This window comes from Oncorhynchus nerka, linkage group LG6 (genome assembly GCF_034236695.1).
Source record: "Oncorhynchus nerka isolate Pitt River linkage group LG6, Oner_Uvic_2.0, whole genome shotgun sequence".
NCBI lineage: Eukaryota > Metazoa > Chordata > Actinopteri > Salmoniformes > Salmonidae > Oncorhynchus > Oncorhynchus nerka.
Window position 1 is genome coordinate 34,228,114 of NC_088401.1, and position 25,048 is coordinate 34,253,161.

General features: G+C 43.4%; 1 protein-coding gene across 1 annotated transcript in view; it reads right to left on the reverse strand.

The window, feature by feature from the left end:
* myripb (myosin VIIA and Rab interacting protein b) overlaps positions 1 to 25,048 on the reverse strand; it is a 218,732-nt gene that overhangs the window by 173,509 nt on the left and 20,175 nt on the right. Inside the window, exon 2 of the mRNA XM_029661502.2 lies at positions 23,130 to 23,311. Coding sequence (XP_029517362.1) covers positions 23,130 to 23,239 — 110 coding nt within the window. The 5' untranslated portion in view covers positions 23,240 to 23,311. The remainder of the gene's footprint in view (positions 1 to 23,129; positions 23,312 to 25,048) is intronic.

Sequence of the window (25,048 nt, forward strand, 5' to 3'; positions counted from 1 at the left end):
AGTGCACTATAAAGGAAAAAGGTGCCATTTAGGACGCTACCGCTGTGTGATGTTACAGAGGTTAGCATGTAATGGCAATGAAAAACAAAAGCTGTTTATTCTCAACTCCCACCTTTTCATCCATCTTCACTGACACTGTATTAAAACAACTGTCTATTGTTGGGAGAACGACTGTCCCCTTTCATTGAAGACCTGGAAGTTCAATCTCTGTATTGAAGGCATTGTTTGCAGAAAACAGGATCCCCCATTATAGTGAATGGAAACATGTCAAATCTCCATGTAAATATATATTTTTTTAAAAGACAATCAATTGCTTTTAATACACCAGATGTATGTCCTTCAACCAACTATTTTAAAATCGCACACAGAAGAAAGGAAAACGAAAGGAAAATGTTGTTGCTAATGGCAGACTGCAGTACCCCGGTCAGCCTTCAACTTGAGTTACTCAATGGGAGGGGCCAGCACTGAGCTAGCCTGCAGCACTGAGCTAGCCTGCAACATCACTTCCTGGAGTTGCTCAAACTGCGCATGGTACGTCTCCATGAGACATCATCTTATCCGACTTAATTTGGCTTCAATGCGCTATTGAGTCTTCACATTGGAATGAATGGTGTCAGGTGACCAATAGCTTTGTCCATTCATAGTCATTGGGTTACACACACACATAGGCCAAGGCCAACGCCAACTGACAAGATGTTATTTCTTACATTATTTGTTCAGAACATTTGCAGTATTATTACCTACAGCCTAAATTAATTTTTGGACATTAGATCGGTAAATCACTCAGAAGAAATTTGACCAGAAATGTGACTTCCCTGACCTGGATCCTTTGTATGGACTTCCTGAGGCAGTCCCATTCATCCTGGGTTCTACAACAAAACATTAACGACGGAGAAGAGGGAGAAGTCAGTCTGCGCTGTTCTGTGAAGGGAGTAGTGCACAGCGTTGTACGAGATCTTCAGTTTACTTGGCAATTTCTCGCATGAAATAGCCTTCATCTCTCAAAACAAGAATAGACTGACGAGTTTCAGAACAATGGTCTATGTTTCAGGCCATTTTGAGCCTGTAATAGAACCCACAAATGCTGATGCTCCAGATACTCAACTAGGCTAAAGAAGGCCAGTTGTATTGCTTCTTAAATCAGGACAACAGTCTTCAGCTGTGCTAACATAATTGCAAAAGTGTTTTCTAATGATCAATTAGCCTTTTAAAATGATCAACTTTGATTACAATAACACAACGTGCTATTGGAACACAGGAGTGATGGTTGCTAATAATGGGCCTCTGTACGCCTATGTAGATATTCCATAACAAATCTGCCATTTCCAGCTACAATAGTCATTTACATCATTAACAATGTCTACACTGTATTTCTGATCAATTTGATGTTATTTTAAATGGACAAAAACAAATGGGTTCTTTCAAAAACAAGGACATTTCTAAGTGATTCCAAACTTTTGAACGGTAGTGTATATCATCATGAAGTGCCTTGAGAGGCTAGTTAAGGATAATGTCATCTCCACTTTACCAGACACCCGAGACCGTTTGTTACAGGAATTAAATTCCTTTGTTTTATTTAACTCATTCATTTCAACACTCTGTCCACTCCTAAGAATTTGTAAGACCCTTATTTGCATAAAATGGACAGAGACCAGTCTCAAAATCAATCAGTAGCATTTATTCTCGAGAGTACTGAACACGATACAGTTTACCACAGGTTATAAACTGAAAATGACGTCATTAGTTTTCAAACTGTCCCGTCTCTTCTCCCACCCTGGTACAAAGGCAGTATCTCAAGCCTTCCCACATCGTCTCCCTACCAATTTAATATCATTTAAGACCGAGTCAAGGTCTTCCTGTGTAGATAAGCATTCTAGCCAGTCTGACGATAAGTTCATTCATTTCTACCAAGGAACAGACAGTCATTGTTCTAATTCTTGATTATATTTACACACATTATATTCAGTACTAGAATTAAAAGAAAATTCATACATCTATACAGTAACATAATAGTATTCTGATTAGTCAGTCCTGATTGAAATTAATACATAAGTCATTATTGATAAAAAATCCCTTAACATATCCACCCTATGATTAAATATTATACATCCAATCACACATCTAGTTTTATTAAAATATTATAAAGCATACATCTATTTTTAGTATAAATATTTCTTGTTATCAAAATACCACCTAACATAAACCAATACTTGCATTTACACTGACTGTTTTTAGGCCAACATCAGAATCATAACTCTTCTCATCAGAATTTTTGTTACAATCTTCATCGAAACAAGATACAACCTAACATCTCTAAATATCAAAATGCTCTAATCAAAAACATAAGTTCCTCGCACATGAAGAATCCGGATTCATTCATCTATTTAGGTTTGAGGCATGTATTCATCATTCCACTGGTCAGATCTTGGAATCAGTCCGTATCGCACCATCTGTTTTCTCATTGATTTCTCCAGAGTCCTGGAAATGAGACCTCATACACAGGGAATTAGACAATAGCCACAAAACTAAAACAGTCACACAAAACTAAAACAGTCACACAGGTGAAGGTAGCCCATAACCCGGTGATCATAACATTTTTCCATTTTCCAAACATACTATCAAACCAATTAGTCAAAAAAGTATCCACCAGGGTGGTCAAACCAGCTGAGGCTTTGGTCACTGATTTGTCCGAAGCTGTGCCATCGAGGAACAAACCATCTACACCCACTCTCACCCTTTCCAGCCAACAAACATATCCAAGATGAATTCTATTCTGCCAAGTCATTCATACCATCTCTGGTATAATTGACGAAGCGCTGTGGATTATCCTAAATATAATTGATCCAGTTCACATTCTTATTTCAGTGTGGACCGCTAGAAAATACTTAACTCTAATCCTGCTTTGATCTGATTTCTTGCTTTGAACTCGTCTGGTATCCCCCGTAGAACCCCAATGTTATCAATATATACTCTCTCGTCAAAAGACCCAGATGGAGTACTTATTTTCTCCCGTTTGGCCAACTTCTTGGTGTTGAACGAGTGTGAAAGGCATTCCCAAATGTACAAGGGAGCATAATCCTGTCCAATCTGCCGGTAAAACTGGCCATAACATCATTCCCCCACACAACCATCAGATGTCAGCCCTGGCCCACTGTACCTTATTGAAATCCCCAGAGTTCAACCAGCCTGTCAAATCAGACATGGTCTCGTCAGTGTTAATATTCTCTGTCCTATTGCAGGTACTAACTTCCCCTACATATTTCCCATGAGTACTGTACTGGGCCAAACAGTAATAATCTCCTCCGGTCACTGTAAAGGGAGGAAGTCTTAATTTAAGGGGAACCTGTGGATATAAATAGTGCAAATCAATACAACTGTCATTATCTGGCATTCCTGCTTTCGTGAACAGCTTTACCATACTGGCCAAACCTCCTCTACCCGGAACCGTACTAGGGTGTCAACCAAAAACTGGTCAAATCCAACATACCATACCCTAGATCCTCTTTCATTACTTTTTTAAAGGTAAGGCGTATCTTTATGCAATACATCAATCTCTCCGGATTACAGTCAAAAACTCACCTTCACTATACTCCACCTCCTTCCATACTGGGTGAGTGGATTCATATAGCCCTCTCTCTCCGTATGAGCTATAACCTGTGTCCATGACCAACATGGGGACCTGCACCGAAATATACCATAATGGCTCAGTCCTAGACTGCCATGTAGTTAGAGACCCCATTTGGTCTACATAAAACTCCATTGAGACATCCTTCCAGACCTCTACTCTAACTTCCTGTCTACCCAGATCTAGGGATCTCTTATGCTTGTTTGGAACAAAATCCTCATTGTCTAAACCATGGGTCAAATTACCACTCTCTGCATACTCAGGTGGGACGTGCTGTATCAGGAATATGGCACCTACGATAAGACAGCTCAGACCAAACAGCACTCCGATGAAGCCCCACCCTTTTCCCGGAAAACATATCACCAGCAAGAGGCCAAGACATCACTTCACTTCTATGAACACTCACAGCTGGGGAAAAGTCGGGTATTAGGGAATCTTCAGTAGGAGTTTGACCCCCGTACCCTATTGGTTGCGGTTCCTCTCCTACTTCTGTGACTGTTCGACAGTGTCAGTATTCCTACCCTCTTACAATGTGTGATATGCACCCCGGGAGCTCCTTCGGCTATCCTCACCGCGAAGGCAGTCACCAGGAGTGCTTGGTATGGCCCCGCCCACCGTGCTGCTTCCCGTCTATTCTCCTCGGGGACTGGATTGAGTGAATCACCTTATCCTGTAGTTCACCAGTAGTGCATAAATCCTGGACATACAGGTTTGGTTAACAGTTTCTCATATGTTTTATCTGATTATATATTTAACTTCTATGCCTACTTGTTAGCTAAAAAAATATATATTATTAGTTTATTATCCAATAGGCCACTAAGTGTCCTATCCTAGACCACAACTTACCCATCCCCCTTTTGATACTTGGCTCTGCCCAGGTAATAACCTTATCTACTCTAAATAATGACTTAGGTAAGATTAGTAAATTATCCTTATGTTCTGACATTATCATATATGTCCAATTCTCTCATTCATATTTATCCTGTACCAATTCTCTCATTCATATTTACCCTGTACCAATTCTCTCATTCATATTTACCCTGTACCAATTCTCTCATTCATATTTACCCTGTACCAATTCTCTCATTCATATTTATCCTGTACCAATTCTCTCATTCATATTTACCCTGTACCAATTCTCTCATTCATATTTACCCTGTACCAATTCTCTCATTCATATTTATCCTGTACCAATTCTCTCATTCATATTTATCCTGTACCAATTCTCTCATTCATATTTACCCTGTACCAATTCTCTCATTCATATTTACCCTGTACCAATTCTCTCATTCATATTTATCCTGTACCAATTCTCTGTCAAGTGTCTTATCTACTTTTAAGAGGTATCTGTGTTCATTTCACTTATGTACATCTTCCGGGTTGGAGCGAGCAGTCGCATCCGCACTTCGGTCTGCACTTCGGTCTGCAGGTAGTATAACTTTTCATTACATTTCATTATAGTACAACGGTTTGATTTGTCTAATCTTAGCAATTTCTTCTTAGCTAGCTACATAGCCGTCTTTGTATCAAAGATAATTGAGTAATTATCGTATTTCGTCGTCCTAACGTATCTGCCCAGCAGCTAGCCAGCTAGCTAACGCCCACCGTCTACATAGCTAGCTACATAGCCGTCTCTGTATCAAAGATAATTGTGTAGATAATTGTGTAGTCTAGAGCGATTTTCTAGGTTACCTAGCCAGCTATTGTCGTTCTTTTAACGCAACGTAACGTAATCAACACTGCTAGCTAGCTAGCCAGCTAGCCCCTGAATCAACAACGCAGCCAGCTATTTGTCGTCCTTAACGTAGGAGACACTGCTAGCTAGCCAACAGCTAGCCAACGTCTACCGATTAGAACTCAACAACCCGGTCGCATTCCGCCTCGCTCCACAGGTAGTATCACATTTTCATTTCATTTCATTACAGTACAACGGTTTGATTTGTTTGATCGTAGCTAGCTACATAGCTAGCTACATAGCCGTCTCTGTATGAAAGATAATTGTGTAGTCTAAAGCGATTTTCTAGGTTACCTAGCCAGCTATTGTCGTTCTTTTAACGCAACGTAACGTAATCAACACTGCTAGCTAGCCAGCTAGCCCCCGAATCAACAACGCAGCCACTGCCAGCTAGCCTACTTCAGCAGTACTGTATCATTTTTAATCATTTTAGTCAATAAGATTCTTGCTACGTAAGCTCAACTTTCTGAACATTCGAGACGTGTAGTCCACTTGTCATTCCAATCTCCTTTGCATTAGCGTAGCCTCTTCTGTAGCCTGTCAACTATGTGTCTGTCTATCCCTGTTCTCTCCTCTCTGCACAGACCATACAAACGCTCCACACCGCGTGGCCGCGTCCACCCTAATCTGGTGGTCCCAGCGCGCACGACCCACGTGGAGTTCCAGGTCTCCGGTAGCCTCTGGAACTGCCGATCTGCGGCCAACAAGGCAGAGTTCATCTCAGCCTATGCCTCCCTCCAGTCCCTCGACTTCTTGGCACTGACGGAAACATGGATCACCACAGATAACACTGCTACTCCTACTGCTCTCTCTTCGTCCGCCCACGTGTTCTCGCACACCCCGAGAGCTTCTGGTCAGCGGGGTGGTGGCACCGGGATCCTCATCTCTCCCAAGTGGTCATTCTCTCTTTCTCCCCTTACCCATCTGTCTATCGCCTCCTTTGAATTCCATGCTGTCACAGTTACCAGCCCTTTCAAGCTTAACATCCTTATCATTTATCGCCCTCCAGGTTCCTCGGAGAGTTCATCAATGAGCTTGATGCCTTGATAAGCTCCTTTCCTGAGGACGGCTCACCTCTCACAGTTCTGGGCGACTTTAACCTCCCCACGTCTACCTTTGACTCATTCCTCTCTGCCTCCTTCTTTCCACTCCTCTCCTCTTTGACCTCTCCCTCTCACCTTCCCCCTACTCACAAGGCAGGCAATACGCTCGACCTCATCTTTACTAGATGCTGTTCTTCCACTAACCTCATTGCAACTCCCCTCCAAGTCTCCGACCACTACCTTGTATCCTTTTCCCTCTCGCTCTCATCCAACACTTCCCACACTGCCCCTACTCGGATGGTATCGCGCCGTCCCAACCTTCGCTCTCTCTCCTCTTCCATCCTATCATCTCTTCCCTCTGCTCAAACCTTCTCCAACCTATCTCCTGATTCTGCCTCCTCAACCCTCCTCTCCTCCCTTTCTGCATCCTTTGACTCTCTATGTCCCCTATCCTCCAGGCCGGCTCGGTCCTCCCCTCCCGCTCCGTGGCTCGACGACTCATTGCGAGCTCACAGAACAGGGCTCCGGGCAGCCGAGCGGAAATGGAGGAAAACTCGCCTCCCTGCGGACCTGGCATCCTTTCACTCCCTGGATAAGAGCGTCTGCTAAATGACTTAAATGTAAATGTCTCTCTACATTTTCCTCTTCTGTCGCTGCTGCTAAAGCCACTTTCTACCACTCTAAATTCCAAGCATCTGCCTCTAACCCTAGGAAGCTCTTTGCCACCTTCTCCTCCCTCCTGAATCCTCCTCCCCCTCCCCCCCCTCCCCTCTCAACCATTTTGAAAAGAAGGTCGACGACATCCGATCCTCGTTTGCTAAGTCAAACGACACCGCTGGTTCTGCTCACACTGCCCTACCCTGTGCTCTGACCTCTTTCTCCCCTCTCTCTCCAGATGAAATCTCGCGTCTTGTGACGGCCGGCCGCCCAACAACCTGCCCGCTTGACCCTATCCCCTCCTCTCTTCTCCAGACCATTTCCGGAGACCTTCTCCCTTACCTCACCTCGCTCATCAACTCATCCCTGACCGCTGGCTACGTCCCTTCCGTCTTCAAGAGAGCGAGAGTTGCACCCCTTCTGAAAAAACCTACACTCGATCCCTCCGATGTCAACAACTACAGACCAGTATCCCTTCTTTCTTTTCTCTCCAAAACCCTTGAACGTGCCGTCCTTGGCCAGCTCTCCCGCTATCTCTCTCAGAATGACCTTCTTGATCCAAATCAGTCAGGTTTCAAGACTAGTCATTCAACTGAGACTGCTCTTCTCTGTATCACGGAGGCGCTCCGCACTGCTAAAGCTAACTCTCTCTCCTCTGCTCTCATCCTCCTAGACCTATCGGCTGCCTTCGATACTGTGAACCATCAGATCCTCCTCTCCACCCTCTCCGAGTTGGGCATCTCCGGCGCGGCCCACGCTTGGATTGCGTCCTACCTGACAGGTCGCTCCTACCAGGTGGCGTGGCGAGAATCCGTCTCCTCACCACGTGCTCTCACCACTGGTGTCCCCCAGGGCTCTGTTCTAGGCCCTCTCCTATTCTCGCTATACACCAAGTCACTTGGCTCTGTCATAACCTCACATGGTCTCTCCTATCATTGCTATGCAGACGACACACAATTAATCTTCTCCTTTCCCCTTCTGATGACCAGGTGGCGAATCGCATCTCTGCATGTCTGGCAGACATATCAGTGTGGATGACGGATCATCACCTCAAGCTGAACCTCGGCAAGACGGAGCTGCTCTTCCTCCCGGGGAAGGACTGCCCGTTCCATGATCTCGCCATCACGGTTGACAACTCTACTGTGTCCTCCTCCCAGAGCGCTAAGAACCTTGGCGTGATCCTGGACAACACCCTGTCGTTCTCAACTAACATCAAGGCGGTGGCCCGTTCCTGTAGGTTCATGCTCTACAACATCCGCAGAGTACGACTCTGCCTCACACAGGAAGCGGCGCAGGTCCTAATCCAGGCACTTGTCATCTCCCGTCTGGATTACTGCAACTCGCTGTTGGCTGGGCTCCCTGCCTGTGCCATTAAACCCCTACAACTCATCCAGAACGCCGCAGCCCGTCTGGTGTTCAACCTTCCCAAGTTCTCTCACGTCACCCCGCTCCTCCGCTCTCTCCACTGGCTTCCAGTTGAAGCTCGCATCCGCTACAAGACCATGGTGCTTGCCTATGGAGCTGTGAGGGGAACGGCACCTCAGTACCTCCAGGCTCTGATCAGGCCCTACACCCAAACAAGGGCACTGCGTTCATCCACCTCTGGCCTGCTCGCCTCCCTACCACTGAGGAAGTACAGTTCCCGCTCAGCCCAGTCAAAACTGTTCGCTGCTCTGGCCCCCCAATGGTGGAACAAACTCCCTCACGACGCCAGGACAGCGGAGTCAATCACCACCTTCCGGAGACACCTGAAACCCCACCTCTTTAAGGAATATCTAGGATAGGATAAAGTAATCCTTCTCACCCCCCCCCTTAAAATATTTAGATGCACTATTGTAAAGTGGCTGTTCCACTGGATGTCATAAGGTGAACGCACCAATTTGTAAGTCGCTCTGGATAAGAGCGTCTGCTAAATGACTTAAATGTAAATGTAATTTCCTCTCTGCTCTGTAACAACTATGTGTTGCTTCCAAATTTGAACTAAATGTCTCACTGATTGGCTTTATCTAAACTCATGGATTTTTTTAATGTCAATTTCTAAAGTCCTTATATAAGTAAATGAAGGTTCTCGATCCTATCCCTAATCCTGAATCACCACAGATGTCATATATCCCTGTCAAACTTATAATACATACTATTTAAATACAAATATTCTAATGGTTAATTAAAGCCAAAACGAATGCTAACCATATCCTATCTCTTTCCTGTGTTAATGAAATCTCTCCTTCAGGAATCCACTGTATTTTATCTAAAAAATAACATGGGTTAACCTTAAAAATCAGTCACATCAATAATTTAGTATATGTTGCATAGTTTGAGATACCTTATCTACCGTAATTTACCATCCCTAAGAACTGCAACTTGTTTATTTTCATAAATAATTTTAATGCTTATAAAATCGCCTTTTCTCTCATGTATTTTCCTGCGCTATTGGCTTAATAACGGTGTCCTGTCCAAAGCTCAAAGGACCATCTTCCCCCATTTATTATCGATGATTAATATGATTTCTGTTCCTGTTGCAGTACTATAAACTCCATTATAATAAATTTACCTTAAAAACCAGTATCACCCATGACCACAAATTCATTATTAAAATGGCTCCCCCCTGTGGCTGATCAGACCAACTGGGAGAGCCATGGAAACTTGGTCAAAGGTTACACCACCCCTTTACATTCGTGTTCCATACCATATTAGACATATTAAAGAACCCTTTATCTTTAAAAAAATAATTCACTTGTCTAATTAAAACTCAGAAAATAAAACTCCTAATATTCCATATGTGAGTGTACCCCTTTAAGATATCTTGTCTCTGGAAACAGGGAAATCTCCTTAACCCAAACGCCCAAACATTTACTACAAAAACAAAACCTAATAATTATGATAATCCCCTAAAATCATTTGCTTTAAATTTCCTCAATGTTTCATGTAACTCAATCAGTCTTTCTCCAAATTGTCACTCCAAAATACTTTATACCCTGCCATTACACTCAAACAACTGTGATAAACATGCACTGTCCCTTTAAAATATAACATGTCCCAGCCAGCCATACCCTATTGTAGACTTTTCATTGTTCCCCGTAATGAAAACCGATAATGTTTAGAATACGTTAACTTCTTGTTCGAATTCACTGGCGTTACCTAACCAAAAATCAATACCCAGGAAACAACCACAACTTTTTACGATTCAACTATTCTTACCTCCTTATATTATAGCCAAATGTAGCCCAATGGAATGCCTAGCAATTCTGTTGCTAGCTGTAGCATATTTTCAGACTATCCTTACGATATTCAGCTCCTTTTTAAAAATGTATTTGGAACTTTTAGCCACTTTTGAAAAGTTCTCAGCTCTCTTCCTCGCCTCGGCTAACCATTTCCTAGCTGTATTTAGCCCCTCGGCCCGTTGTTTATCTGTCTTGTCTCCACTAACCCTATTTATTTGTTTAATCATCGATTCCAGTTTTTCTTTATTTAAACGTTCATCAAATTTGTACTTACTCCTCCATGTCTGGCTAAAATAGGTGTTCCTCCTATCTTCTTCCTGCATATACTTCTCATCTCCCGTTAATTTCGGGGCCTCCTTTGAGGTTTTACTACCAATGTTTAATAAATCCTTGCCGCTCCTAGTAGCTATGGTATTAATCCCTATCTATGTGTATATATTTCTATGATGTATGTACAGTGGGGCAAAAAAGTATTTAGTCAGCCACCAATTGTGCAAGTTCTCCCACTTAAAAAGATGAGAGATGAGAAGATGAAGATTTCTGGCTCTCACAGACCTGTAACTTCTTCTTTAAGAGGCTCCTCTATCCTCCACTCGTTACCTGTATTAATGGCACCTGTTTGAACTTGTTATCAGAAGAAAAGACACCTGTCCACAACCTCAAACAGTCACACTCCAAACTCCACTATGGCCAAGACCAAAGAGCTGTCAAAGGACACCAGAAACAAAATTGTAGACCTGCACCAGGCTGGGAAGACTGAATCTGCAATAGGTAAGCAGCTTGGTTTGAAGAAATCAACTGTGGGAGCAATTATTAGGAAATGGAAGATATACAAGACCACTGATAATCTCCCTCGATCTGGGGCTCCCATGCAAGATCTAACCCCGTGGGGTCAAAATGATCACAAGAACGGTGAGCAAAAATCCCAGAACCAAACGGGGGGACCTAGTGAATGACTTGCAGAGAGCTGGGACCAAAGTAACAAAGCCTACCATCAGTAACACACTACGCCGCCAGGGACTCAAATCCTGCAGTGCCAGACGTGTCCCCCTGCTTAAGCCAGTACATGTCCAGGCCCGTCTGAAGTTTGCTAGAGAGCATTTGGATGATCCAGAAGACGTTTGGGAGAATGTCATATGGTCAGATGAAACCAAAATATAACTTTTTGGTAAAAACTCAACTCGTCGTGTTTGGAGGACAAAGAATCCAAAGAACACCATACCTACTGTGAAGCATGGGGGTGGAAACATCATGCTTTGGGGCTGTTTTTCTGCAAAGGGACCAGGATGTCTGATCCGTGTAAAGGAAAGAATGAATGGGGCCATGTGAGATTTTGAGTGAAAACCTCCTTCCATCAGCAAGGGCATTGAAGATGAAACGTGGCTGGGTCTTTCAGCATGACAATGATCCCAAACACACCGCCCGGGCAATGAAGGAGTGGCTTCGTAAGAAGCATTTCAAGGTCCTCAAGCCCCAAAACATCACTGCTCTAGAGGATATCTGGGCCAAAATACCAGCAACAGTGTGTGAAAACCTTGTGAAGACTTACAGAAAACATTTGACCTCTGTGATATACCCTTTGTTGGCAATGACAAAGTATTGAGATAAACTTTTGTTATTGACCAAATACTTATTTTCCACCATAATTTGCAAATGAATTTAATTCATTAAAAATCCTACAATGTGATTTTCTGGATTTTTGTTTTTTTCATTTTGTCTGTCATAGTTGAAGTGTACCTATGATGAAAATTACAGGCCTCTCTCATCTTTTTAAGTGGGAGAACTTGCACAATTGGTGGCTGACTAAATACTTTTTTTGCCCCACTGTATGTGCTGTTTATCATTACCTAGTCACTATGGTTGTTCTACTGCATGACTATGTGTGTGTCTCTTTAATGCTTATGATCTATGTGTATGGATTTCTATTTGTGCTTTCTCCTTTTTGGAAACCTTACCCATAGTTTTAACTGTCGATCGGATATTGTGTCTTACCTATACAACTATAAGCCCAGGGGTCGTAAATCCCTAGTTAACATCTTATTTCCGGTTGTGTCGGAGGGCTTTTAAAGTACACTAATCTCATGCCACTATTTTAGGTTTCACTCTTTCTTGGAACCTCATTTGGACTGCATGTCCCGTCATAATAACCTCTCTGGCCTCCAAGGCACCCGGATCTATCAAGCTAGTTTATTTATGGTGTGCATTCTCTCCTTCGTTTTCTCCTTTGTGGAAACGTTGTCTATAGCGTTGACTCTCGATCAAATACCATGTCTCACCCTTACAACTATAAGCTATTACCCAGGGGTCGTAAATCCCTAGTTAACCTCCTATTTCATGTTGCCTCATAGGACTTTTAAAGTACACAAATATCTTGTCTCACTTCGCTATATTAGGCTTCCCTCTCTCCTGGAACCTCATCTATAGATTTGGCTTTTATCCCATTCCTCTAGATGTTGGCTTCCCTCTCCTCCTCATTTGGACTGCATGTCCCGTCTTAATAACCCCTCTGGCCTTCAAGGCACCCGGATCTATCAAGCTAGTTTATTTATGGTGTGCACTTAACCTCAGGTTGTCTCGAACCTGCCAGAGCTATAAAGAAAACAGTGTATATCAGTCATACACAACCCATTGGATCTGTTTGGAATAGCAAAGCTCCTATTCTTGATCAATTCTAAGCCTTTTAGAACATCAAATCAAAGATAACTTAAATCATTCCCCCCAGAATCGAGAATATAGGCTACTGACCTTGTCACCGACTGGGAAAAGCAATGTTCATTGGATCTAGTCACTGTCCCTGTCGGTCTGGGGTGTATACCGGCCTGGTCTTTAACCTCAATTCAGAGGCCAGGTCTTAAAAATAACGGGACTAGACCCGCGCGTGCACGATTTTCGGCATACTACCTTCAGATGGCAGAGACGGGTATTTAGATCCGGGTTTGAAGGACCAATTGTTACAGGAATTAAATTCCTTTATGTTTTATTTAACTCATTCAATTCAACACTCTGTCCACTCCTAAGAATTTGTAAGACCCTTATTTGCATAAAATGGACAGAGACCAGTCTCAAAATCAATCAGTAGCATTTATTCTCGAGAGTACTGAACACGATACAGTTTACCACAGGTTATAAACTGAAAATGACGTCATTAGTTTTCGAACTGTCCCGTCTCTTCTCCCACCCTGGTACAAAGGCTGTATCTCAAGCCTTCCCACATCGTCTCCCTACCAATTTAATATAATTTATGACTGAGCCAAGGTCTTCCTGTGTAGATAAGCATTCTAGCCAGTCTGACGATAAGTCATTGTTCTAATTCTTGATTATATTTACACACATTATATTCAGTACTAGGATTAAAAGAAAATTCATACATCTATACAGTAACATAATAGTATTCTGATTAGTCAGTCCTGATTGAAATGTATACATAATTAGTCATTATTGATAAAAAAAAATCCCTTAACACCGTTACAATTTGCATACCAACCAAACAGATCCACGGACAACACAATCACCATTGCACTGCACACTGTCCTATCCCACCTGGACAAGAGGAATACCTACGTAGGAATGCTGTTCATTGACTACAGCTCAGTCTTCAACACCATAGTGCCCTCCAAGCTCATCACTAAGCTCAGGGACCTGGGTCCTAGACAGGCTGAACCCAGGTGGTGAAGGCAGGCAACAACACATCCACCACACTGATCCTCAACACTGGTGCCCCACAGGGGTGTGTGTTCAGCCCCCACCTGTATTCCCTGTTCACCCATGAGTGAGTGGCCAGGCATGTCTCCAACTCAAACTCAGCACATCACGGAGGTCATGAAATGGTCCCTTCACATCGACAGCATGGTGAAGAAGGCGCAACAGCAATTTGACTCGGCCCATAAGAAACTCACAAACTTCTACAGATGCACCACTGAGAGCATTCTGTCGGGCTGTATCACCACCTTATACAGCAACTGCACCGCCCACAACCGCAGGGTTCTTCAGAGGGTGGTGCAGTCAGCCCAAAGCGTGAGCCGAGAGACTGATCAACAGCTTCTATCTCCAGGCCATCAGACTATTAAAACAGTCATCCCGAGCAGGCCTCCGCCCAGTACCCTGCCCTGAACCTTAGACACTGTCATTAGCTACCACCCGATACCCTATCCTGCACCTTAAAGACTGCTGCCCCATGTACATAGAGTCTTTGAAGACTGGTCACTTTAATAATGTTTACATACTGTTTTAACCACTTTATATGTATATACTGTATTCTAGTCATGGCTCACCATTATACAACTACTGCTGTATACACATTTTCTATTCACATACTGTCAAAACACACCATTCACATACATACATATTTTGGAATCTGGTTCGAAAGCTTAATTCCTGAAATTCGATCCATTTTGCCATGGGGTTTTGTAATGTGTATTTAAAACACTATTCTCAACATAGGTCATTCTATTATTTCTACTGCTGTACATTGTATTTTAGTAACACTGCTTATACACACACACACACCACATGTATTTCTATACTGGTTTCTTGACATATCTCACTCTAAAATACAGTGCCTTCAGAATATTCATACCACTTGACTTATTCCACATTTGTTGTGTTACAGCCTGAATTCAACATTTAATAAATGTTTTTTTCTTCTCAGTGACAATGTCAAAACATGTTTTTTGAAATGTTGGCAAATTAAGTGAAAATGAAATACAGAAATAACTCATTTACATAAGTGTTGACACACCTTTGCTATGGCACTCCAAAATGAGCTCAGGTGCATCCAATTTCCTTTGACCATCCTTGAGGTGGCAGTACAACTGGATTGGAGTCCACATGTGGCCAATTCAATTGTTTGGACATGATTTATGAATATCCACACCTGTCTACATAAGGCCCCACAGTTGACAGTGCATGTCATAGCAGAAACTATACCATCAAGTCCAAGGACCTGTCCGTAGATCACCGAGATAGAATTGTGATGAGGCACATACCTCGGGAAGGGTATACATTTTTTATAAAAAAAACTGGGAAATTGAAAATAATATGGAACTACCCAGACTCGACTCTAACTAGAGCTCTGCATTTCAATATTTATTTTTTATTAATATTTTTTTATTAACTGTGTATTGAATTGATTTGACCATGTCTGTACCATATCAAAATAAATATTGGCAGGTGATACAACCCAAAAGACAAGTATAAAACAAATAACACTTTAATACTGTTCAAAGTCGTCTTTGATACAGGAAGGTAGTTTTTCACCAGGTCAAATTCCTGGTATATATAAATGTACTTGGCTAATCAAGTTATTCTGATTCTAGTCCAACAAATCGCTGCGCAACAGCAATTACAACACTAGCAGTCATTATACAGTATACATTTCAGTTCCCTATTTTATGAAACTAGTCCCACAACCACCCAGTATGATAAACGGTATGATATCAAATGTCTCATTACGAAGGCCCTCTCTACAAGCGACAAAACAGCCTTGTACTTGTTTGGCCCTGACACTTTATTTTCCAAAGATTTATGATGCTCCAGGTTGACCAATTAAAATCACTTCCATAAAACCTACACCGTTCAATAATCATCTCCAGATTTGTTATCTACATATGAGTGAAGGAGGGGGCATGCTTGAGACAGCACATCCAGAGACAAGGGTGGGGCATGCTTGAGACAGCACATCCAGAGAGACAAGGGGGCATGCTTGAGACAGCACATCCAGAGACACAAGGGGGCATGCTTGAGACAGCACATCCAGAGAGACAAGGGGGGGGCATGCTTGAGACAGCACATCCAGAGAGACAAGGGGGGGGCATGCTTGAGACAGCACATCCAGAGAGACAAGGGGGGCATGCTTGAGACAGCACATCCAGAGAGACAAGGGGGGCATGCTTGAGACAGCACATCCAGAGACAAGGGTGGGGCATGCTTGAGACAGCACATCCAGAGAGACAAGGGGGTGGGGGCATGCTTGAGACAGCACATCCAGAGAGACAAGGGGGGGGCATGCTTGAGACAGCACATCCAGAGAGACAAGGGGGGGCATGCTTGAGACAGCACATCCAGAGAGACAAGGGGGGCATGCTTGAGACAGCACATCCAGAGAGACAAGGGGGGGGCATGCTTGAGACAGCACATCCAGAGAGACAAGGGGGGCATGCTTGAGACAGCACATCCAGAGAGACAGGGGGGCATGCTTGAGACAGCACATCCAGAGACAAGGGTGGGTGGGGGCATGCTTGAGACAGCACATCCAGAGACAAGGGTGAGGGGGGCATGCTTGAGACAGCACATCCAGAGAGACAAGGGGGGCGTGCTTGAGACAGCACATCCAGAGACAAGGGTGGGGGGGGCATGCTTGAGACAGCACATCCAGAGAGACAAGGGGGGCATGCTTGAGACAGCACATCCAGAGAGACAAGGGGGCATGCTTGAGACAGCACATCCAGAGAGACAAGGGGGAGGCATGCTTGAGACAGCACATCCAGAGAGACAAGGGGGGCATGCTTGAGACAGCACATCCAGAGACAAGGGTGGGGGGCATGCTTGAGACAGCACATCCAGAGAGACAAGGGGGGCATGCTTGAGACAGCACATCCAGAGACAAGGGTGGGGGGGGGCATGCTTGAGACAGCACATCCAGAGAGACAAGGGGGGGGCGTGCTTGAGACAGCACATCCAGAGACAAGGGTGGGGGGGCATGCTTGAGACAGCACATCCAGAGAGACAAGGGGGGGGGGCATGCTTGAGACAGCACATCCAGAGACAAGGGTGGGGGGGAGAAAGAGAGACGGAAACAGAGAGAGAAACAAACCTTCCATAACAAAGCCATCACTTACAGAGAGATGAAGAAGAGTCCCCTAAGCAAGCTGGTCCTGGGGCTCGGATCACAAACACAAACAGACCCCACAGAGCCCTAGGACAGCAACACAATTAGACCCAACCAAAATCATGAGAAAACAAAAAGATAATTGCTTGAAATATTGGAAAGATTTTTTTTTTTAAACAGAGCAAACTAGAACACTATTTGGCTCTAAACAGAGAGTACACATTGTCAGAATACCTGACTACTGTGACTGACCCAAACTTAAGGAAAGGTTTGACTATGTACAGACTCAGTGAGCATAGCCTTGCTATTGAGAAAGGCCGCCGTAGGCAGACCTGGCTCTCAAAAGAAGAAAGGCTATGTGCACACTGCCCACAAAATGAGTTGGAAACCGAGTTGCACTTCCTAACCTCCTACCAAATGTATGACCATATTAGAGACACATATTTCCCCCAGATTACACAGACCCACAAATAATTTCAACACAAATCCAATTTTGATAAACTCTCATATTGGGTGAAATACCACAGTGTGCAATCACAGCAGCAAGATTTGTGACCCGTTGCCACAAGAAAAGGGCAACCAGTGAAGAACAAACACCATTGTAAATACAACACATATGTTTATCTATATTCCCTTTTTAACTTGAACTATTTGCACATCATTACAACACTGTATATAGACAAATGACATTTGAAATAGCTTTATTATTTTGGAACTTTTACGAGTGTAATGTTTACTATTCATTTTTGATTGTTTATTTCACTTTTGTTTATTATCTATTTCACTTGCTATTGCAATGTAAACATATGCCACGCCAATAAAGCCCCTTGAATTTAATTGAGAGAGTTGAGAGAGGAAAGGTATTGGTCTACAACGGGACAAAGGAATAGCAAATTAGCCACCAGACATCGTTCGATTATAATGCTATTTTTTACCTTGCATGGACCACAAGCTTCACACAGACAGGATTGTAAAATGCAGACACTTGACTTTCGTCGACGGCGGTAAAGACAGACTTGTCAAGGCTCATTAATAGCATTGTCTATGAGCTGTGTAAAGACGGAGCATGGGCAGAGTAATTGGCATTATCATGTCAGGGAAAGGCAGAGTCCTTTCATGGCTCAATCGCCTGTATCTGCAGAAGTAATTACTGCTACCGCAGGCAGAAGCAAAGAAGAGAGAACAATCTGGGAAGAAGCTTGGAAACAAAGAGTGGTGAATGGATAGTCGTTTTGATCATTCCTCCTGGCCCTTGGGAGTCATAGCGCTGTTTATTAAGAAATCTATCTCTGACTGGGCTCTGGGGCTAAGACTCTGTTCCCTCTGCTGGTTTGACGAGACACACTCCAGCAGGCTGGCTACAGTGGCAGGTGGAAACAGGCCAGAGGTTGGACAGCTAATGCTGTAACTGTACATCATAATTGGGTCAAAATGATCACACTCAATCAGAGAATGGAACACATCATGATGCAACGGCTCAAAGTGCGGTTTGATCAAGCATTTCCGACGGAAATATACTGTAGGACTCAGCATGCCAATATTTAACCATGTTGACATACAGTAGCAATCCATTCTAAACAATTTAACTCATTGGCATTACGATCAGTGAGAAAACTCTGCTTCAGCAGTAGTAGTAGAAACACGTAGCACGTTTAAGAAGTCCCTTCATTTCACTGTTGAGGTCAACCCGGGACTTACATCGCAGAACTTAATTTGTCCAGGAAAGCTGAGATTGTACCCAGGTTTGATTACATGCACATCATTTGAATATTTACATTTTTCTGACAGGCCAGTACTTATCTGACAGAAGGTAATATCAATTAAATGTCTAAACATTTCTTAGTAGACAACACTAGGGAAATTCAAATGGAGCATTCAAAGTGCCAGCTGAGACGACTTGTTAATTAGCCTTGTGAAGGATTCATGGGACACTTTATAACTCAGATGGGCTGGCATTTAAAAAAGAAGAAACAAACGTCAGCCACGCATGGAGGGCAAAACCCCTGGGTGTTTTGCCCTCGTTTGTTTGGGGGAAGACACCCTGAAACAACCAAATACCATCTGCTACTGTTTTCATAGGTACAATAGCTTTGATATTATTAATGTAAATGTTCACAACAGTACTTTCCTTACAACTGTGTTTCATATCAAAAGGAGAACAACGGGCTTTGTTTTTTGGTGTTATAACCTAGTCACTTGGAACATTGTGAAATGTGGAATTCTGGGTTGATCCTTCTTATCAAGCAGGTGCCTGACTGCACGGCACAAATAGATCAATAACGGTTGAATGAAAGCGTACTCACACACACACACACACACAAACCATAATTTTATTAGCACACACACATGCACGCACACACACACATTCAGTGCATTCGGAAAGTATTCAGACCCCTTGACTTTTTCCACTTTGTTACATTACAGCCTTATTCTAAAATATAAATATATACTCAGTACTTCATTGAAGCACCTTCTGCAGCAATTACAGCCTCAAGTCTTCTTGGGTATGACACTACAAGCTTGGCACACCTGTATTTGGGGAGTTTCTCCAATTCTTCTCTGTAGATCCACTCAAGCTCTGTCAGGTTGGATGGGGAGCACCGTTGCAGAGTTATTTTCAGGTCTCTCCAGAGATTCAAGACCGGGCTCTGGCTGAGCCACTCAAGGACATTCAGAGACTTGTCCCGAAGCCACTCCTGCATTGTCTTGGCTGTGTGCTTAGGGTCGTTGTCCTGCTGGAAGTTGAGCCTTCGCCCCAGTCTGAGGTCCTGAGCGCTCTGGAACAGGTTTTCATCAAGAATATCTCTGTACTTTGCTCCGTTCATCTTTCCCTTGATCCTGACTAGTCTCCCAGTCCCTGCCGTGGAAAAACATCCCCACAGCATGATACTGCCACCACCATGCTTCACCGAAGGGATGGTGCCAGGTTTCCTCCAGACATGACACTTGGGATTCAGGCCAAAGAGTTCAATCTTGGTTTCATCAGATCAGAGAATCATGCTTCTCATGGTCAGTCTTTTAGTCTTTTAACTCCAAGCGGGCTGTCATGTACCTTTTACTGAGGAGTGGCTTCCGTCTGGACACTCTACCATAAAGGCCTGATTGGTGGAGTGCTGCAGAGATGGGAAAACCTTCCAGAAGGACAACCATCTCCACAGAGGAACTCTGTCAGAGTGACCATCGGGTTCTTGGTCACCTCCTTGACCAAGGCACTTCTCCCCTGATTGCTCAGTTTGGTGGGGTGGCCAGCTCTAGGAAAAGTCTTGGTGATTCTAAACTTCTTCCATTTTAGAATGGAGGCCACTCTTGGGGACCTTCAATGCTGCAGAAATGTTTTGGTACCCTTCCCCAGATCTGTGCCTCGACACGATCCTGTCTACACGATCCGGTCTATGAGCTCTACGGACAATTCCTTCGACCTCATGGCTTAATTTTTGCTATGACATGCACTGTCAACTGTGGGACTTTATATAGACAGGTGTGCACCTTTCCAAATCATGTCCAATCAATAGAATTTACCACAGGTAGACTCCAATCAAGTTATAGAAACGGCTCAAGGATGACCAATGGAAACGGGATGCACCTGAGCTCAATTAAGGCTCATACTAAAGGGTCTGAATACTTATGTAAAGAAGGTGTTTCTCATTTTAAATATGTATAAAAAAATGAAATACAAATGTTTTCACTGTCATTATGGGGAATTGTGTGTAGATTGGATTTAATATAGTTTTATTCATCATTTTAGAATAAGGCTGTAACAAAATGTGGAAAAAGTCAAAGGGTCTGAATACTTTCCGAATGCTCTGTACATTTATACTAGCAGACACACAAAACCATATTTCTATTAACTGTCATTGTGATTCTAATACAGCGCAGATTACCACACCATTTTCTGCTTGGGTTGAAAATCCAAGTCAAATCAGAATCATTCATAATGTAAAACAGCCATGAAATAAGAGAACACACTTGTCCCAGTCTGTGTGGTCAACTGTGCATGTGGTCTGCTTCTTGAGATGCATTGGCCTCAGCCATTGTGCCAAAGAAGTGGACCCCTGAGAATGAAATCACTGCCATTAAGACGTTATTGTGCACTTGAACCTAACTGTATGGAGCTCCCAGCATTCCCTGCACTCAAACCAACCTCAACCGCAGGAGTGTGATAGACGTGACTGAATTTGAGCGGGTGTTCAGCACTGCTCAGAGAGCCCTCGACTGGGAACTATCGATTTCTCAAGAGCAAAGATTACTGCACACTGTTGATTCTGTTATGAAACAGAGAGAGAGTCTACAGAGAAACTAAACATAATTACTTTTCGGAAACAATAGACACCAAATCGAACAAAGAAAACAAAGGACGTAACTCAATTTGTTGTCAGTGGGCTTCTAGTATATTTAAGACAGTTACATAGTCTTTCAAAACACTTTGCTCCAGATTGCGACTCCAACAAAGCTACCTTGGTTATTTATTTCATGAGCCCCTGTATTGCCAATGAAAATGTGCATGTTTTCACATCCTTACATGCATTTAGCTTTTAAAATGGGGAGAAACACCAATATTGGCTCGACATCGTGTTTTTCAAAGGTTTCTTTGTTTTTGATCATTTGAAAGAGTTTGCAAGAGAGAAAATAGTGTATTTTACAGTAATTCATGGAGAAGCCGAGCCAGCTGTAGCCCAGTCTTGATTAGACGAGGCCCAGAAGTGTAGCTGACTCAAAACCTCTGCTGCCTGCTGTCTGGTCAATAACAATGTATCCTTGATTCAGCCCTACCCTCGTAAGCAGAGTGAATGTGAGATTACAGAGTCTGGCAAAGCAAGATATGATAATGTTATTATATAACCGACTGAAATAATTCCAATACACATCATCCCATGGCAGGTCATCCCTGTGGTATTCTGTAGTATGATAGGCGTATAAGATCAAACTGCCAAGAAGTGTAAAAAGCTACTGCAATACAGTGGGCAAAAAAAACACTATTGGGCTCTTGATCAAACGTGGAGACAGGGGAGCATAATACTTTACCAACAAACAAAAAATGCTGTAGGAAGTGAAACTTGACAACCCTCAAATATGTACACATATTTCCATATTCAGTCTGATAGATTTGTATAATCATCTCTGAATGGCTTCGAGGCGTCCACCAGGATCACCACAACATAGGCTTGCTGATGCATCACAAACCAGACGGTCTGATCTGCCAATACATTTGATGACAGTTCCCCACGGGAGACTGTCAACATCACAACACTGTATCCCCTAGCAGCAGCCTGTCACACAGAGAGAGGGGGAGGAGAAGGGGGAGAGGGAGTAAGACTGGGATGTGTTCATCACGCCGAAACGGGGCGGGACCTACCTGAATTTGTCCAATAGAAAACTGTTGGTTTGCTCGGTTTTCTTCCGTTTGGTTCTTAAAAAACGGTAAACGATTTCCGGAATGAATACGCCCCTGTAGTAGTTACAGCCTGTCAGAGGGTGAGGGATGGAGGTCGGGAGGAAATGTGAAGAGAGGGACAGAGGAAAAGGAGGAGAGGGAGGAAGCCTGTCGCATCTGACAGAAGGAACTGTCTCTCAGGGGTGTGTGAAGAAGAACAGCATTCTGAGGCACTCTGAGACCTGACCCCGAGACCCCTACAGTATCTAACATCCACACAGTCTGACTAGGCATAAGAGACAGTCACAACTTATTCCCTCTTTACATCCAGCAGCATCAGCACAACTATCTTTCCCCAAACTCAGAAAAAGTCAGGCAGGTATGTCACAGATTAGAATAGGACAGCTATCAGCAAAAATGTGTGTATTAAAGGGGGATCGTATACCAGGTAGAGTTCTGGGGGTACCACATTTTCGTTAATTTACAACTCGTGTTTTAAGTGGTAAATTGGTTGACACAGGAGTAAAATGTTACCAAATATCGTACATTTTCTCAAATATCCAAACAGCAAATCCCTCTTTTAACAAAATGGGGAGGGGGCCCATCCTGCATTCCCGACCCCACATCAATTCCCCCAGTTCCCCAACTCACCTGAGCCTGTCCTCCTCCTTCTTCCTCAGCTTCATGTCCCTCTGCACCACCTTCAGCACGTGCTCTGCCTCATTGTCGGTCAAGCCCGTCAGGTCCAGCTTGCGCCCCATCTCTCCTGGCCTTGCCAACGCCACGGGGTACTGCTGCAGGGGGGCACTCGGGAGGCCGGGGCAGGGACAACCCTGCACAGGGGAGGAGGTAGAGGGGTTTAGAGAGAAGTGGTGGAGACGGTCCATAACTGTGTCTATCAAGACTTTCTACATTAAATGTTCCAGCGGTTTTGCTTTGTGTTATGTTGTACTGTAGTGTATTGATGACTAGGGATGCATGATATATCGGTAAGCATATCGGAATCGGATGATATTAGCTAAAAATGCCAACGTCGGCATCGGCCCGATGTCCAGTTTAACGCCAATGTGCAAAACCGTTGTCAAAGCTGACTTGCATACCTTTATAACGTAGGTAGATGACGTAATGACGCCACTAAAAATATAGCGCTACACGTGCAACACAGCATTCCTAACCTAGCCCACAATGTCTGCTGTGTGGATCTATGTTGAAGATTCAAAGGATGATAACAAAAAGGCCATCTGCAACGTTTGTGCTGCTATTATTTCCCGAGGAAGGGAGAGAGTGAAATCTTTCAATACCACAAACCTAATTACTCACTTGAAAGTGCATCACCCCCAGACTTTCAGCGATTACTTAGAACAAAAGCAGAAAAAAACGAAGCGCACACTTCCAACTACTAAACCATTTCAAGTCTTGCAGTAATTTGAAAGAGTAAGAACATTTCAGCGAGGCAACTCAAAGGCGAAATCCAAGATAATGGAATTCATTGCCCTTAACAATCAACCATTCTCTGTCATGGATGATGTTATGTTGGCTTTCGCCAACTGGTCGAACACCTCGAGCCCCGGTACACACTACCAAGTAGGCACTATTCTTCAGATGTTGCCCTACAGGAGTTACGCAGTATTGTTGAAACGCACATCCATGAGCTACTTGTCACTGCTCTTAGCTTCACGACTGACATTTGGACCAGCGATGTCAGACTCATGAGCATGCAGAGTCTGACAGCACAGTGGGTTGACAATGATTTCGTACTGAGGAAAGCATTACTGCATGCTCAAGAATGTGCTGGTTCTCATACTGCTGCTGCCATTTGAGAACATGTTTGAAACTTGTAAACATGAACACACTCCTAGCTCCATTCGAAACAACTGACTCGAGAAATATGGTCATCAACTGAGTCTGCAGCAGACGTGATACCCTCTGTCATGGCATTGAAACGCCTGATCAACAAAATTGCCGACAGAGACCGTATGGTTAAAACTTGAAAAATACACTACTCGAGGCTGTGAACAAGTGATTCGGTGGCATTCTCTCTGAGACTCTTTACTGTGTCGCCACTATGCTTGATCCTAGGTACATGGGCCGCTACGTCGATGCAGACAAGAAACAGGGTTTATGTTAAATGTTAGACACAGATGGACAAGATGGTAATGGACACAGTGACAGTGCGCACCGAGTAAGAGGACCCACGACAGAAGAGGCCACGGACAGACAGAGCTGAAACTTCACTGCTTGACATGCATGATGAAATCCTGGTTGAGAATAAAACGACTGAACAAATGAACAACAAAACAACACACACAAGTGAAAGAAATAGGTTTTGATTATGTTTTACTGGTAATGTTGACATACGTAAATGCCAACAAAATAACTTTTTGGTCAGTGTGTGTTTCAACTATTTAACTGTACTAGAATGCTTAAAAAGGCCACTACAAATTTTAAATAAATAAATATCTGGATTTTGGCAAGGAAAATATTGGATATCGATATCGGCCAAAAATGTCATATCGGTGCATCCCTATTGATGACCTCACAAAATGCATTTCTATGTAAATGGACAATAA